This window comes from Plasmodium cynomolgi, chromosome 12 (assembly GCF_000321355.1).
Source record: "Plasmodium cynomolgi strain B DNA, chromosome 12, whole genome shotgun sequence".
Classification (NCBI taxonomy): Eukaryota; Apicomplexa; class Aconoidasida; order Haemosporida; family Plasmodiidae; genus Plasmodium; species Plasmodium cynomolgi.
Genome location: NC_020405.1, coordinates 2,360,498 through 2,376,497, shown reverse-complemented (window position 1 = coordinate 2,376,497; position 16,000 = coordinate 2,360,498). Strand labels below are relative to the sequence as shown.

The 16,000-nt window shown below is 40.4% G+C and overlaps 4 protein-coding genes across 4 annotated transcripts; 1 reads left to right on the top strand and 3 right to left on the bottom strand.

Annotated features, from left to right (window-relative positions):
- Positions 1-1,539: 1,539 nt before the first annotated feature.
- PCYB_126370 (hypothetical protein) lies at positions 1,540-4,560 on the top strand (the record flags this gene model as incomplete). The annotated part of the gene is made up of 2 exons (XM_004223971.1): positions 1,540-1,984; positions 2,075-4,560. The coding sequence occupies 2 exons, from the start codon at positions 1,540-1,542 to the stop codon at positions 4,558-4,560; spliced, it is 2,931 nt and encodes a 976-aa protein (XP_004224019.1).
- A 599-nt stretch (positions 4,561-5,159) lies between these two features.
- PCYB_126360 (hypothetical protein) lies at positions 5,160-5,627 on the bottom strand (the record flags this gene model as incomplete). Its single annotated transcript, XM_004223970.1, has 1 exon — positions 5,160-5,627. The coding sequence occupies one exon, from the start codon at positions 5,625-5,627 to the stop codon at positions 5,160-5,162; it is 468 nt and encodes a 155-aa protein (XP_004224018.1).
- A 1,412-nt stretch (positions 5,628-7,039) lies between these two features.
- PCYB_126350 (PA14 domain containing protein) lies at positions 7,040-9,771 on the bottom strand (the record flags this gene model as incomplete). Its single annotated transcript, XM_004223969.1, has 2 exons — positions 7,040-9,538; positions 9,685-9,771. 2 exons carry the CDS (start codon positions 9,769-9,771, stop codon positions 7,040-7,042), a joined length of 2,586 nt encoding a protein of 861 aa, XP_004224017.1.
- Positions 9,772-10,820: 1,049 nt separating this feature from the next.
- PCYB_126340 (calcineurin B subunit) lies at positions 10,821-12,101 on the bottom strand (the record flags this gene model as incomplete). Its single annotated transcript, XM_004223968.1, has 5 exons — positions 10,821-11,069; positions 11,215-11,295; positions 11,387-11,532; positions 11,725-11,809; positions 11,913-12,101. The coding sequence occupies 5 exons, from the start codon at positions 12,099-12,101 to the stop codon at positions 11,022-11,024; spliced, it is 549 nt and encodes a 182-aa protein (XP_004224016.1). The 3' UTR covers positions 10,821-11,021.
- Between the last annotated feature and the right edge of the window lie 3,899 nt (positions 12,102-16,000).

The window sequence follows — 16,000 nt, the reverse complement described above, 5'->3', positions numbered from 1 at the left end:
GAGCCGCGTAACCTGCCATAAAGCAGCCCTAACACCATGGCATACCTACGCGTGAAATTCCCAAACGGTTGCACTTAAACACGAAGCAGCGAATTGGTGAAAAGAACTACCTAAAGCACAGAAAAGCTTTTTATTATTTTTTTTATTTTTCTATTTTTTTAATTTTCCTTTTTATTTATTTTTCTTTTTTCTTTTTATTATTTTTATTTTATTTTTTTTTTTTTCCCCTTTGCCTAACTTTTACATAGTCTAAATTTAAAGAATCACAAGGAGGAAGTTCTCATGAGTAATTTCCAAATTTTTGAGAAGAGCAATTTCGTGGAACCAATTTTAGCAGCACGGGGGGATACACAGAATATTTTTTAAACCATTTTTCCGAATTGCTACTTTGGCGAATATGGGACTGCTGGCCTTTCCACAGCTAGGACTGGCTCGCATCGTAGAAGGATAAGCCTAAAAAGGAATAAACACAAAGGGAATAAACGAAAGGAGGATAAGCACAAAGGTTATAGGCTTAAAAGTGCGAACTGCTTAACACCGAGCCGAACGCACGATTCGCCACGTATGTATGCCGCTTCATTTGGCACGTTAGTCTTCTTAAACGTATAGTTCCTTTTTCCCTTTTTTAACACCTCCGTGCCGAGTCTGCGACTCCTTCTTCCCAATTTGCTCCCCTTCCCCAAAATGAGCTGCATGAATTATGCGCGGCGTCTGTCGAAAAACGAAAACAAAGGGCCTTTGGGCGAAAAGGAATATTTTGAAGATTCCGAGGAAGAAAAAAGGAAAATAAAAAAACTGATTGAAAAAATAAGAACCAGTGAGCACATTGTCGTTCATGCTGGTGCCGGAATATCCACCAGCTCAGGGCTACAAGATTTTAGGGGCCCCACGGGAATATGGACAAACGAGTTCCTGAACGATGCGAGTCACAGAAGGAAGAGGCAATTGGAGAAGCGACGCAAGGGGGGGGAGAAAGCGAGCGAGGTGAAGGAGGAAGTGAGCGAGGTGAAGGAGGAAGTGAACGAGGTGAAGGAGGAAGTGAACGAGGTGAAGGAGGAAGTGAGCGAGGTGAAGGGGGAAGCGAAGCCACAGAAGGAGACCCAGGATGTAAAAACCCCTCACCCAAATGATAGCCAAAACACGAAGGCGAAGAAGATACGAAGAAGCTTACAAGGAAAATGCGAACTCTCGGATGACCCCGGTCAGCACAGCTCTGTTAACAGAACGGAGGAATCACCATTCAATCTTGTCAAAAGAAAGAGCCCTGAGCGTTCTGAGCGTTTGTGCGAAGGCGATACAGTCGAATCGCACGCAGAGAGAGTGAATAATTGCCCAGAGTATCGCTCCAGGGACACAAAATTATCACATGGTCAGCGTCAATGTTATGCGGGCTTTCAAGAAAAGGAATATTTAAATGGTTACAACAGGGGAGCACATGTCGAGGCAGACAGGGGGTCGATCCATACTAAGGGGGATAACGATTCCGTGAAGGAAAAACAGAAAAGTGAAAATTTGGACATGACACTCGTGCGCAGCAGAATGAGAAAGGAGGAACGAGAAGGGGGGGAAGGAATCAACCATGTGTGTGTAAAAAAAGAAAATGCAGCTGCAACTTATGAGGGAGACCCCAGGAGCTTCGACCCAAACGGTAGCAATAAACAGGGAGATGCACCTTGTGGAGAGGCAGCTGACGGAGAAGCACCTAATGGAGATGCGCCTAATGGAGCTGCTACGGAGGCAACACAAAATCCCCCTTCAAACGAACACTATGTCATATTTGGAAACAGAAAAAAAAAAGTCATCGATCTGCACCTAGCCCTGCCAACCAAAACGCACATCATGATAAAGGAGCTAATGAAGAGGAATATTATAAAATTTTTAATCACGCAAAATATAGATTCACTACACTATAGGTGTGGCACTCAATTTTCGAAAATTTCAGAAATACATGGAAATATATTCATCGAAAGGTGCGATTTTTGTGGTAGAAGATATTTGAGAGATTATGTTATATCGACGATTAGCTTTCAACCCACGGGAGCCTTGTGCTTTTTATGTTCCTTCCCCCCAATAGGTGTATGTACAGATGTTTTATTAGATTGGAATAATGCATACGAAGATTTCTTCCACTTAAACTCCATTAGACATTCTCAGATGGCTGATTTTCACTTTTGTTTGGGATCCAGCTTTTACATTGTCCCAGCTAGCTATTATCCATCCAAAAAAAAATTTGCAAATGAAAAGTCCTTCAGCTGTTTAATTAATTATCAGAAGTCTTCCCTCTCGAAGGAAGTTGATTTAAGTTTGCATTCGAATGTGAACAACATTTCCGATATCATCATTAAAGAATTTTCTCTTGAACCTCTCTGTATTAGAAGCGCATTGATTGTCGTGGTCAGGTGCCAAGTAATCTACTTTGATTTAATTTTCGACAATTTGATAACGGTGAATAATGTCATCCAAGAAGACCACTGTGTAGACTTACCCAAGGGAGAAATTTCCAGCGACCTGTCATTCCGAATTGTCAAAAAGGAAGAGCATGATTCAGGGGAGGGGGGGGAGTACCCTTGGGGGAAAACACACCACAATAAAGGGAAGAAGCACTCAACTTATGATGGGATGAAGCAGTTAAAGGAGGATAAAAACCCGTCCATATATTTGTGCACACATCCAAATGATTCTGATGGTGATGCACAAAACACGTATAGTGACAAGAACAGATTTAAGGAACAACTCTTTCTAATAAAATGCTCGATGATTAAAAACGTGAGCACCAACGAACCAATTGATGAGGCACACAAATTAGGAGTAACCTTGATAGATAAGACCAAAGGCATTTGGCTAGTAAGGACAACTTTTTCCTGTCTACTAGAAATCGAATTGTGGTACAACTCCTTCGTTTTGCTAAAATTAAATTACGATGAAAACTGCCCGTTCGTGGAGCTAAATGCGTGGAGTGTGAACGTGGCTTACACGTATGGTGACGACATTGATGATGTGGACTATGTCAACAGAGGGGCTTCTAAAAGTAGAAATTTCGATTTGCACAAAAATAAGTATGTGGATAGCACCACTCCGCAGATGTGCACTGCTGAAAATGGTGTACACATAAAGGAAAAAGTGAACAGCGATCCTAACCAGAGGGAGGGCAGCCTTTCAAACCACCACAACGACTATAATGAACGTCGTGATGCACGACAGTCGTTGCCCATTTCAGAAATATTGCCCGAACATGTATATGTGGGTTACAATCCAAACAATATCAAACCGCAGTGTGGGGTTGAGCAGCTAGCCATTTTGACCAACGCGAGCAAGCTCTCCAAGCATAGCAACTACGCATGCTTCGAGCTTCCCAATGCGCTCAAATTGCTATACAATTTGTTCTGCCTAGTAAACAAGTCGGAAAGGGCAAGCGAAACAGAAAAAGAAAGGCAAGGAGAACACGTGAAAATGGAAAAAACACCCAGTAGAGACACAATAGAGACGTTTGTAAAAAACCTGCATTTGCCAAAAAATGTCAATTTATACACAACCGATTTTATAAACTCCTTTACACAGAAAGAGAACATGGCGCACCAGAGCCATTACACCTTCAGGGAAAGGAAAAAAAAAAACTTAAGTGACTTCAATTTGTGCTCCTCTTCTGATGAAAACAAGGAAAAAAAAATGTTCGTTTTTTATAACCTATACATGAACGAAAGCAATGATGTTTATAATGTCGCAATTGGGAGGGATATAATCCGGAAACACACTTTTGATTGTTTGCTACCTAGTAGTTACTCTCCAAAAAGTGATTCAAAAGGGCACCTTGGCAATTCCCCAACAATGAAAGAAACACATGAAGCGAACAAATTTAATGACAACAATTGTGTAAGAAGCACTAGCAAAGTTGAAAGTTATCCTTTACACGAGATGCACCACTTAAAAATTACTCCCTCACAAAATGGGAAAAATTGTGATGAATCCGAAAATGTGGATGAGGATAGCTATCGCAAATACAGAGCCTCACTTAGTCAAGGAAGTGAACCCATCTTGAGTAATAGCCCGAAAGAAAAGTTGGAAATGCCTCCGATGGAAAAGGCTACAATGAATTATAACACTGTCGCGAAGGAACAATCAAGCGACGATTCGAATACAAATGGTTTTAAAGGGAATAACCCCAAATCAGATAAAGCCAGCGCTAGTGACTTACAGGATGAAGAAAATCACGCAAGCAGCACAAAAAAAAAGTCAGACGATTTTAACCACCGTTCTTCTGAACTATTGTTCTACCCAGTTATGCTTATAAATAGCAAACACCAACTTGGTGAATTGGTGTCCAAAATACCCAAGTATATCAAACCCCAGAAGAGGTACACTCCTTACAAGAAGCTCAGCAGGGATAAAAAAAACTCCAATACTCTTCAGAAATGTAGAAGTGAAATTTGGCAGGGAAAATACAACGAGATGGTTTGCGATATGGAGCAAGAGCACGCTGTCGATTTTGTTCTCTTCCGGGAGGTCTGCTACTTCCCTCTGTGGCTTTTGAATTATGTAAACGACTTGTTCGAGTGCCTGTGAGGGGGGTGCGCACATCAGGCGAATAGTACATACCATTTTTTTGACTCATTTTTTCCACTTTTTTTAGCCCATTTTGTGCCTACTTTGTTAGGCCTTTCCGTAAACGCTGGGCGAACTCTCCATTTGCCCCTTTTCTCCTTTTTTGTGTTCCAAAGATACCTCCAATTCGTTAGTAATTTATGTTTGTTGAACGTCTGTCCATGTTGGCTACGCCCTTGTCGTACCATACCGCGCTTCCCTTTGAAGTCATCGCGCCGATAAAAAAAAAGTGTCAGGCGCAATACTGCACATGTGTTAAGTACAGCCCCGCGTTTGCGTGGCCAAATGAGGGCGATTTGTTCATATGATCAGGACGTGTATCCATTGGGGAATGTCCCGATAGGCGCTCAGCACAATACTCGTCACAAAAAAAAAAAAAGAAATACAAAATATGCATTTCGTTGTACCAAATAAGCAATGCCAAATGTGAACGGTATACACATGGGGGAAAGGCCAAGCCGCGCCCGGCGCACAATCTGGAACATGCACATGCTACAGGAGCGGTGACATAAACCGTCGTAAATAGGAAGACGATTTAAAATTAAAAAAAATGGAACCCCTCAGTCGGAGTCATCCATGACGTCCAATTTGTCCATGGCCTGCTGTAAAAGGTGACCATAATTCTCGTCATCTCCACTTTGATTAAAATTTAATGTCATGTTGGAATTTTCCACATTCTCGTCCTGCTCCTCATTTTTATTGTTATCGTTAAAGGCGTCTTCCACTTTGCGATTTTTGCCTTCATTTATTTTCCTCTTAATTAGCTCGATTATAGCTTTATCCGTTTTTTTCGATAACACATTTAATTTCTTTTGCAAATCTCTCTTCAAATCAGCATTAATATTTTTGGCATCAATTCGGTCCAGAACATTCCCTTGAAATGCATTTTTCACTTGTTCCTCAAATTCTTCATTTAATTTCGCTTCGAATTCTTCCGTATCTGGACAAGGCACGCAGGATTTCTTGAGCTCCTTGTTGACGGGAATGTAGTTGTAAAATTTTAAATCTCTGTAATCCTTCGCCCCCATTTTGCGTTCGCCCATCAGCGTGTATGCGTCAGCGTGTTTACGGCAACGCATTTACGGCAACGCATTTAGGTCAGCGCGTTTACGACAACGCATTTACGTCAGCGTGTTTACGGCAACGCATTTACGTCAGCGCGTTTACGACAACGTGTTTACGTCACCACGAGAAGGTATGCCCCTCTTTTTCCTCTTTGTGGTCTCCTTCTGCGTTACCTCACTGTTTCCGCGCATCCCTCCTCACTTTACCAAAAAGAAGGAATCGCCTCGCGAAAATAGGCCACTTAAAATTGTTTTGCAAAAAGGTACGCTCATCCGTATTGTTGCGAATATACGTACTCGCACTGGAACTATTCATAGCACAAATTTCGTTTGGCATGCACTGCGCAGCAGATTCCCAAATTTAGCGCTCCATTTTGGAAGGCCGGCCACTTTTGCCTCGTGCCCCGTTTGAAATAGCCCCAAAGCGCAAGCGAGAATTGACCGGCAAGGTATCTTTCCCGAGCTTTATTAATTCCACGTTTTTACATAAAATTTATGTGAAGCAGTTTTTATAACCCCTTTTTGTGAGAACCGTCATTGTTTACGCAACGTGGGGTTCCAAATTTGTTCACTAAAGTGCGCTCTTTTCAGAATAGCACACTTAAAAGGGAGAAGTAGCGAACCGCAGATGGGGCCCTCCCGTTTAGTGATACCATTTGTACGTGCGTTTAGGTAGCTACTCACTGGTTCGTTCGTAAATGTAGCAAATCCTGTTCACAAGAGGTGGTACAATTCGAAGGGGGGTGAACGTGCCTGAGTTAGGGAAACGATCAAATGCACAACAAAAAGGGGCAACGCAGACACATATAGGCAGCCCCGAACGCCGAGTCAAGCATAAAGTATATGCCCCCCTGGTGCTACTCCCCATAAACGGCTTTCTTTTTAAAGCCCAATGTGCTTCCTTCATGCTAAACGTTTCCCCATTTGTGCATTAATTCGAGAAAAAAAGAGACATTATGTAAATGCACGTCAGCACAAATTTTCACTGCCAAATGGGGTAGGAACAACCGTGGAAGAAACACCCTTGCGTAGACCGCTCATGAGAATGAAGACGTTTTCCGACGAACTAATGGTTCTCGCCAGGCGCCTGCGCGAGCATCCCCCTCCAGTGGGTAACAGTAAAAATGCTGTGAAAAAAAAAAAGTTAACAATTGTGCCGCGCTGAGGAAAAAGTTATTTATATGGGTGGAACAAAAGACAAATCGCTATTTTAGCAATTTGCAAAAGGGTGCAAACAAGAAGGCCAAACAAAAGGGCAAAAAAAAAAAAAAAAACTACAAAAGGGTACCCAAAAAAAAAAAAAAAAAAATACAAAAGGGTAACCAAAAAAAAAAAAAAAAGCTCCTTTTTCACGACGCCCAACGTACGCTGCCAAATCACTTGTGAAGGAACAGAAGCTGCACGGACTGTATTACGGTGTTCGTGTCAGTGGAGATCTGGAGTGTTTTACTGTCTGAGATACTAATATCAGAGGTAACTTTGGTGTACTGCCTAGGCTTTAAAAACATGTTACTTATGTAAACATTTCCATTAACTGTGATGGAATTTAGTTCTTGTCTGCCGCTTGGAGATCCTATTTCGATGGCCATGTAGTATGTTCCTTGGTGCAGTAAATCAATTGACCACGTATTAGAAGTATCACAAGTGTCGTTGCTATTTTTGCATTCCAAAGGAAGGAAAGAAATTCCTGCATGTGAGGGGTCCTTATCCAAATTTTCTGATTCCACTGGGGTGGGTAATTTCTCCCAGCCATATTTGAAAAATCCATACTGATCCTTTTTCAGTCCATTATCAATTAGCCAGTTTAACGGTTTGGATGACGTGCTACCATTTTTGCTCGTAAAAAATACGTTAATTTCGCGCTCATTTTTCTGTGCATTTGGTTGCTCATTTTTGGGGTCTATACAAGGGATACCATAAAAGGCAAAGTTTCCACCACTCTGTCGCTTGGGATCGCTTACTTTGGATATAACCACCTTGGCGCTTTTCGCCTTTATTGGGGTGCTCAGCTTGTAGTGATGGTGTCCCGGGGAAATGACAAAAACTTCAGGTGTTTTAACATTTGGAAAGTACAGAGTCAGTTCTGTAATCGGGTTCTCCAGAGAGGGAAGAGTTCTAAATGTGAAGGAGTGGATGTCTATCTCGTATTTGAAGTTCACACTTAGATACTGCCCTAATGATTTATCATCTGCCGTTTTCCACGTTTCGTATTCTTTGTCCTGATTATTTCCACTGAACCCAGCATTGCAATCAAATTTGGGGGACTCATATGATGAGGCATAACAAGAATTAAAGTGTCCCGAATTTGTGAGTGAAACTGTCTGAACATATCCCCTACAACTATTGGAGGAGTGCAATTCACGTGGCTCCAAAAATATTAAAAAAGGAGTCGGTTTCAGCAAATTTATTATCACATCTCCGCTGGAATATTCAGAAGAGTAAATATTATATGTGCTCTGCTCTGAAGCATTCGTCGCATTTTCTTCCTCCACTTGATAAATTGATAAAGTATCCTTTGTGCTTTCAAAATTTCTCTTCGTTACATCGTTTAGTGGGATTTCCTTCACCTCCTTTGGTATGGCTACAAAGACGACGCTATGCGAGTTTACCCTAAAATGTACACTGCTTATACTATGATTGTTGAGAGTAGAACGTATGCACTTGGATTTTTCAAAAATGGCTGGAATGTCAGCCACTACGAATTTTGTCGTGTCCATAAAGGCGTTCATTCCATTCTGGAGAAATATAATTTCGTATTCTTCCCCCCTCAACTGACTAATTCGTAATGGGGCTGTCACATTTCCTTGGAAAAAATAATTAGTTGGAATGATTTCCTCCACTATGTGATCAGATTTCCAGGAGAGCATTATGTGGACCATGTCAGGGTGTTCATATTTGATTGTACTGAGGTGGAAATATTCTATGCGGAATTTATATTTCTTTCCTCCAAGTAGGCCCAACTTTTCAGAGCTGACCTTATGCACCTTGGCATTTATTTTATCGATGGGAAGCATAGATATGGGTCTCATTTCTTCTGAATCCTCTTCCTTAGGATAAGGCATGTTATCTACAAGAATGGGGGAGTCGTCTAAAAATATCCTCACCCCACAGTCATGTTCGACAGAAATGATATAATTCCCCGTTTGGGGAATTTTTAAATATCCATCCCACCTTACAGAAAAATGCTGATATGGAATATTCTCTACTGGGATACCAGTGTCCCACACAAAATTTATATACTTGTCACTTTGAATGGAGACAGGGTACCCTGAGAAATAGGCATTATCGTAATAGCTTCCAATTAATCCATCTGCTTTCTCTTCAATACTGTAGGCTTTTAATATTGAACAATTCCTTTTGTCCTCCAGGAAGGCTTTCCTATTCTTCTCTACTTCATCTGCTAGTTCATACATTTTTGTTTCAGAGTCACCGATGGATGATGCCTGAAGCAACAATTTGTTTATGTTTCTACTGGAGTTTTTAGCTATGTCGTTAATTTCCTCAATTTGTTTCTTCACCATTTCGGATGTGCTTCCACATATTCCTTCGTACTTCTCATATATGCCTTCCAATTTGTTTTTCTCCATTTCCAGTTTTGTGACAGCACTGTTCAGTTCATTCGACTTTGCTAAATAGAACGTCCTAGCTTTTGATCTGACAACATCGTAGTTTATTACTCCTTTGCAGTAATCCCAGTCTCTGTTTCCCTTCCCTACTAGCTGCACTTCCACGTAACACCATTCTCTGCCCGTTATTCCGTTTGGATCCGTTGCCTTCGTGCAATCCGTATAAGTCTGATCGTCTTGCACAAACGCCGCGGCGCACAGACGTCCGTCGACTGTTTTTCTGTGCTGCTGGCGATACTCCGTCAGTTTCTGCGAAGTGTGTGTAAAGGGTGTAGAAATACGAATAAATGTATATACGTATGTATGTGTTGGATTGGTGAAGGGTCACCATTCCGCAGGGGCGTTTACAGAAATATCCACACTCTTTCGCGCTGACATCTGCCCTCTTATGGCACCTTCAAATTCTCCTTGTCATAGTTCTGGGAGTAGCACTGGCTTAGGAGAAGTGCCAAAGTGAGCAGCGCGAAGTGAAAAAATTCCATGCTGTCCCCTGTGTCTTTTTCAAAATTTGGACAACCAAATAATTGACAAAATTCTCGGCAAAACTGTTGACAAACGTGGGAAGCCAATTGGTCTCCCTACAATTCGCGGGAAAAGTAAATTATTATTTTGTCAGACAAATGCCACAATGTGTGAGCTAAAGCGGGGAATTCAAGTTGTAGAATGCGTCGTGCTAACAAGAAAAATGAGAGATTCCTACGAACACATGTAGGTGTAGACTTGTATGCATGTATATATACACATATGACTAACGAATAATCTATACAACAACGTTGGAGATGAATAACGGGTGAACTTACACTGATGTGCAAAAAAGAGGTTAGCCATTCGAGCGAAAAATGGGGGTGTTCTGGTCTTTTCCGCATATCGCACTTTTTTTTTTTTTTTTTTTTAAACTTGATCAAATGGCAATCGGTCAGGAGTTTTTTTTTTTTTTTTTTTTTTTTTTTGCACACTTTTCAAAAACTTATCAATTGCGCGTAAAGGACAGTGTCGATATTTGTGCAAGCCCGCAGTGTGTAACCTCCATAGACCGTTCCCTTCTTATGCGTATGTTTATATGTGTAAGCAGATATGACTGAGAGCATTTTCCCACCTTTTATTCACCCACATGGAGATAACCAATTGGCTTTACCAACACGTAGTTGTAACGCGAAACGGTGTAGCTGCCAAATGGAATATCCACATCGGGGAATAAATAACTGAAAAAGGTTCAGAGAAGACAAAAGAAACGTCCGCAATACGCACTGTATCAAAGTTCGAACAAACATTTGTGGCACTACTCAACAACAACGTCAGTAGGAATTATTCACATATCTGCAGATAGTCCATCCGGTTACCTTCAAATCAGTGTGCTAGCTTGCCACACGCGCAACTTTTCCACGTGAACATTTCTAATTTGTAATTGTTTTGGCTTTGTCTAAATTTGTCTAAATTTGTGTGCACTTAAAAATGGTAAAACGAAATGGCGCATTCAAAAAAAAAAAGGAAAAACAAACAAATGGTTATTAATAAAAATTTATATTGTAAAGGTTAAATAAAAAAAAAAAAACGTGAGAAGAGGGGTGACATTATACACACATAAACATGTATGCACAGTAGTGTGGTTACCCGGATGGGCAGATAAGTCAATACGTGGCTAAATAAATGGGGTAGATAAACAGACGGGGGAAGAAACATGCGCAAATAGGTATACACATTTGGCGGTGCACAAATCGGCTATATTTACAACCTACAGATCTAGCTTCAACTTATTTCCAACGTCCATGTGGGATATCATCTGCAAGGAGTGGGGGAGGGGTAACAGAAAGGCTATGACATGCACACAAATATATACGTCCACCCATTTATAGCTAAAAAAAACGACATGGTCGTGCCCGTAAATCCATCAGAGTGTAAAAGTGCATCTAAACAATGAGGCGTACATCTTTAAATTCTTCGAAGGAAATCATCCCATCTCCATCCTTATCGGCCTGTAGAATGGTTCGGTCGACCAGCTGCTGCAACTGCGAGAAGGGAAGAGAACAACAGTGAATAATCAACGAGATAGCAACCAAGGAAAGGCGAAATTTTCAAAAGATGTACCGTCAATTTTACCTGTATATCATTTAAGTTATTCCCCACCATCATCTTCATAACGGTAAACAGCTCCCCGTTGGATATCATTCCATCCTTATTTATGTCGTAGATATCGAAGGCAAACTTTTTCTTCTGGAAGTCGTCCGTGCTTGAGGCTAGCTTGGCTAGAAGTAGGGGCAAAAAGAGGTGAATAAACGGGTAAAAAAAAAAAGGATACGTAAAAGGGTGTACAAAATGGCTGTGTCAGTGGATCAGACCAAATTAAAACGACGCGGATGCGCTGCGCTCAGCTCAGCTCCACAGTGCATGATAATTAAGCGCCACAAAAAGGACCCCCCTTATCGCCCATCTTTTACTTATGCCAACTAAGAATTCCACAAAAGAAACTTTTCCATCCGAATTGGAATCAAAAATTGATATGACTCTTTTGACTAGTGGATTCTAAAAGGTATGAACAAGTTGTCATTAATTAGTAAACACATGTGAAGGGGAAAAAATGCTGAGCTGCTAAGTATAGGATCGTTTAGTGTCCACCTAGGATCACCTCCATGCAACACAAAATAGCGTAAAACGGTTTTATAAAAAGAAAATAATAATAAAATCGCTCCTTTTTTAATTTCAAAAATGGCTTTTTTTTTAATTTTACGTCGCTTATTTCAGGAACGTCGAATAATTCATTTGGATCTAGTTGTCCATTTTTATTTGTGTCAAGTTCAACAAATCTTTTGTACATTTTTTTTATATCCACTTCGCTAAAATTAGCTGCTTGTAACAAATCCTTTTGGTCTTTCTCTGATAATATTGCTTGTGTGTTTCTGCGTCGGAGTGGTAACAACGGAGCGCAGAAAAAAAAGGGACGCATATTACATGTTCTGATATATTTGCATTTTTTTTCTACACAAATGTATGTACTCATAAATATCACGCGGCATTTGCAACTTTTATCTTGCGATAATGCACATTGAGCTTATCAAAGGGCGCACATCAACGTGCGGATCGTGTGTTTCCATTCCACCATTTTCGCCTACCCCATTTTTCCTCTTCTACGAACTCATAGCACAAAATGGAACGGAGTCAAATCAGCAGAAGTCAAAACGTTCCTTGCTTTGTGCTTATCTTGGTGGTTATGAAAAATGCGCGCGGGGAAAGGACGCACGAGTGTACTCATGTAAATATAAATATATATATATATATATATCTGTATGTATGTACGCATGTGCGTAAGCGTATGGACATGCCCCACCCCTGTCCAAAAAAACTGCTAAGAAGGCGTCACAAAAGTGTAAATGTAAGCATAAACATTCTCGTTATTTTCCCCGTATAATTATGCGCAAAAGGTCTTTATAAATAAGTCGCAAAGGAGATGTTCCTTTTTCCACCATGCTTTGTACATTTGCTCATGCGTTTTTTTTTTTTTTTTCCCCTTTTTTTGTCGTTATAATTTACAAAGCAAAAATGGCGGAAAATATATATAAAAATAAATGTACACAAATATAAGTACAGAAGTGGCCTTAGGGGCAAAGCACAAGCAGCATTAGCTCAGTTTGGAAACAATTAATAATTTTACAAACACACATCTTACATACGTTAACAAGCAGCGGATATGTGTAATGTGCAGCAGGAATTTTCCTCAGAGAATAAAATAGACTTATCGCATTTTTACAAAAGTGGAAATAATGCTGTAATTTTTAAAGGCTGCTAAGAATTTTACTCCCCCCCAAATTCCCTTACTTTTAAAAAAAATGTGTCATTTGTGAGCACAGGCTGGAAAATAAAATTGTCAGGAGGGGGGGGGGGGGGATGTGTATCGCTTTGGGCGTAGCATATGTGCATTGAGGTAATTCTGGAAAAAGAGTTTAAAAAGAGGGCAATAAAAAGGCGCGATAAAAAGGCAATAAAGCCAAAATGCAATGCCATTAAATCCGCAGTGTGCGCCAATAAATCCGCAAACCAAGGCCAATAAAACCTCAGCGCAAAGGCAGCCAAACCGCAACACAGTGCCAAATACCCTAACTTGATAGCACGAAAGTGTACTCAAAATAGCCACATAATGCGGGAAGCCCTATTTATGCCTTTTCCGCAAAATGTGCACGCGCGCTGAAAATGTTACTGCCCGTTCATGCACACTCAGCCAAAACGGAGGAGGGAAAATGGGGAAATTTATTAAAAGGGTAAAATTAAACAGAGGGTGAAGTCAGGAGCTGAACGTAGAAAAATGTGTGGCGAGTAAGCGTTCTCAAATGTGTAGTGGTTAATCACGCAAAAGCGCGCGGAAGGTAAACACGTGAACAGGAGAAGGAATTTCACGCACAAAAAGGGGGAAGAAATGAACACGAAAAGGCGATGCTATGTACATTTAAAGGAAAAAAAAAAAGGATGAATATTGAGAGGCATTTTATTTTCGGCAAAATTTATACGACAAGGGAAAAATAATATAACACTATCCCGCACATAGGAAAGCAAAATCTTCAAATCGTTTAATTTGTAGACTTCATTTTGTCATGAAAAACATGTACCGATAAAATGAATACGTGTGTGTGTAAATATATATACATACACCTACGTGCGGGTGTACTTGGCTCACATAAGCTTCATGTAAGCCGCTGCATATGCGCTTTTGCGCAGTAAAAATAAAAGTCCAAAGGGACATATTGAACCAGGAGCCGCTTCCGCCAACATGCTGGTCATAAGACAATGCTACCAGACACTTTAAATTTTCTTCTAAATGTGAATTATCATTTCCACACTACTACACATTTCGAGCAGGGGTATATAAATATGCATACACAGGTGTGCTCATGCACAGAAGGGTTAACAAAACATCCCGCAATACATACTCACACAGTTGTACAAAATTCGTTCATAAATTTGTGCATGTGAAAGTGAAAGCTTCCAAATAAGATATGCTTTTAAGGGAAAATGGAACATTGGCCCATCCCCCCTTTTTTCTGTTACTTATAAGCTTGCCAAGTTTACACTGTAAAATTGTTTAATAATTTATGCTGTAGCACGTAAGCAAAAATGTAGGAAAAGGCATATGCACATATATTTAGTATGTACACATTTAACGTGTTAAAAGGGGGAGATGATATTAAATTGTGTTCCTTTTCCTGTTCTGTCATTTTGAAAAAAGAAAAAAAAGTATTTTAAAAAATGTCATAATAGATGGGAATTTATTCAGCACCCCTGCCATACCCGCTTTTTCCAATGCTGTCATGAATTAGCAAATTAGGGTTAAAAAGGGAGAAGTCTTTTTTTATTTTTTTATTTTAAAATAGTGACCATAACAAAATTTGTAGATGCTGAATGACTTGCTCATTGGGGGCAACGTGGATAAAACAGTTGCCTTTTTACTTTTTTACGGTTATGTACATAGAGACAGTTTGCGCGACGCTCAATCTGCAAATTTTTCGAAAAATGACTGCTGCTTCTTTACGTGTGCAAAGGGGATGGCGGCCTGTTTGGCCCACCGATTAACCAAATTATCCGCTTGTGGTTCACGTAAAATGGAAATTTCCCCGCGCAGCAAAATAGCACATATCGGACGCGCGGATGTTGCTAAAAGGTACATACTTAGGGATGCAAATTTTAACGCTTTGTCAGAAGATCTGTGGCCCCCAATGCTTCTACTTTTCGCTTGCCTTGACCTGTACAGCAACCCCTGTTTAGCGAATGAGCTAAACACATTGGTCACCCCCCACGTATAAATTCACACGTGTATATATACATGCACAGGCGCATTCACTTTTAGCCAAGCAGTGTGTGCGTTTTTTTTCATTTTTCACAAAAAAAACGACATTTTCGGTGAAATGGTATTCCCTCCGTTGTTCTCTTAAGCAGCGCAACTCTTAACCTGCACCAGATATTCAAACCTTCCCTATTTCTTGATCTCATCCAAAGCCAAGTTTTCCACCCTCAGTACATTGCAATAAAAAAAAAAAAAGGGGACAAAAATGCAACATACGCGCATTACTGTAGCCATTTCGGTGAGCATGTAGATGGTTTTACTCACTCATGCATTTCACTGTAGACGCTTCCTTTTAACTGCCCGATCGGTGTCCTTATTGGTACAATTTTTTTGCGCGCTGCATTTTCGGAAAAACGTACGAACATACGTTAAGCGGCGAAGGTTAGTGTACTTCTTCCCTACGCTGTGGTGTATATTTAAAAAAAAAAAAACGAACAAATAGGAGAATAAAAATTTCCCACTCAGTGTAGTCTTCGCCTTAAAGAAATGTAACCCCCCTAAATGGATAAATGAAAGTTACAAGTTTTCTTTCCCCCCTTCAACACTGATTTTGTTCACCACTTAGTGGCATTTTTAGCGAATGCCTTGTGACTGCTATTAGGACATTGAGCACACGCATTTGTTCATGTGTACAAACGCACGGGTGCTCCGGCATACATACGTACATAGGGGCATATGCGTAATTATACATTTGTGTTATGCATACCACTTATGCACAGCTTGTTAGGTAAAAACTTCTCAGATACTACAGCAGTAGAAACATTTTTATTTCACACTCGCGTCGTATTTTTTGTTCTCACCTTTTTTCGCCTAAACAAGCAACTACACAGATATGTCCCTTCTCTGTGTATACGTATTATATGCTGCATTGTAAAATAAAAAAA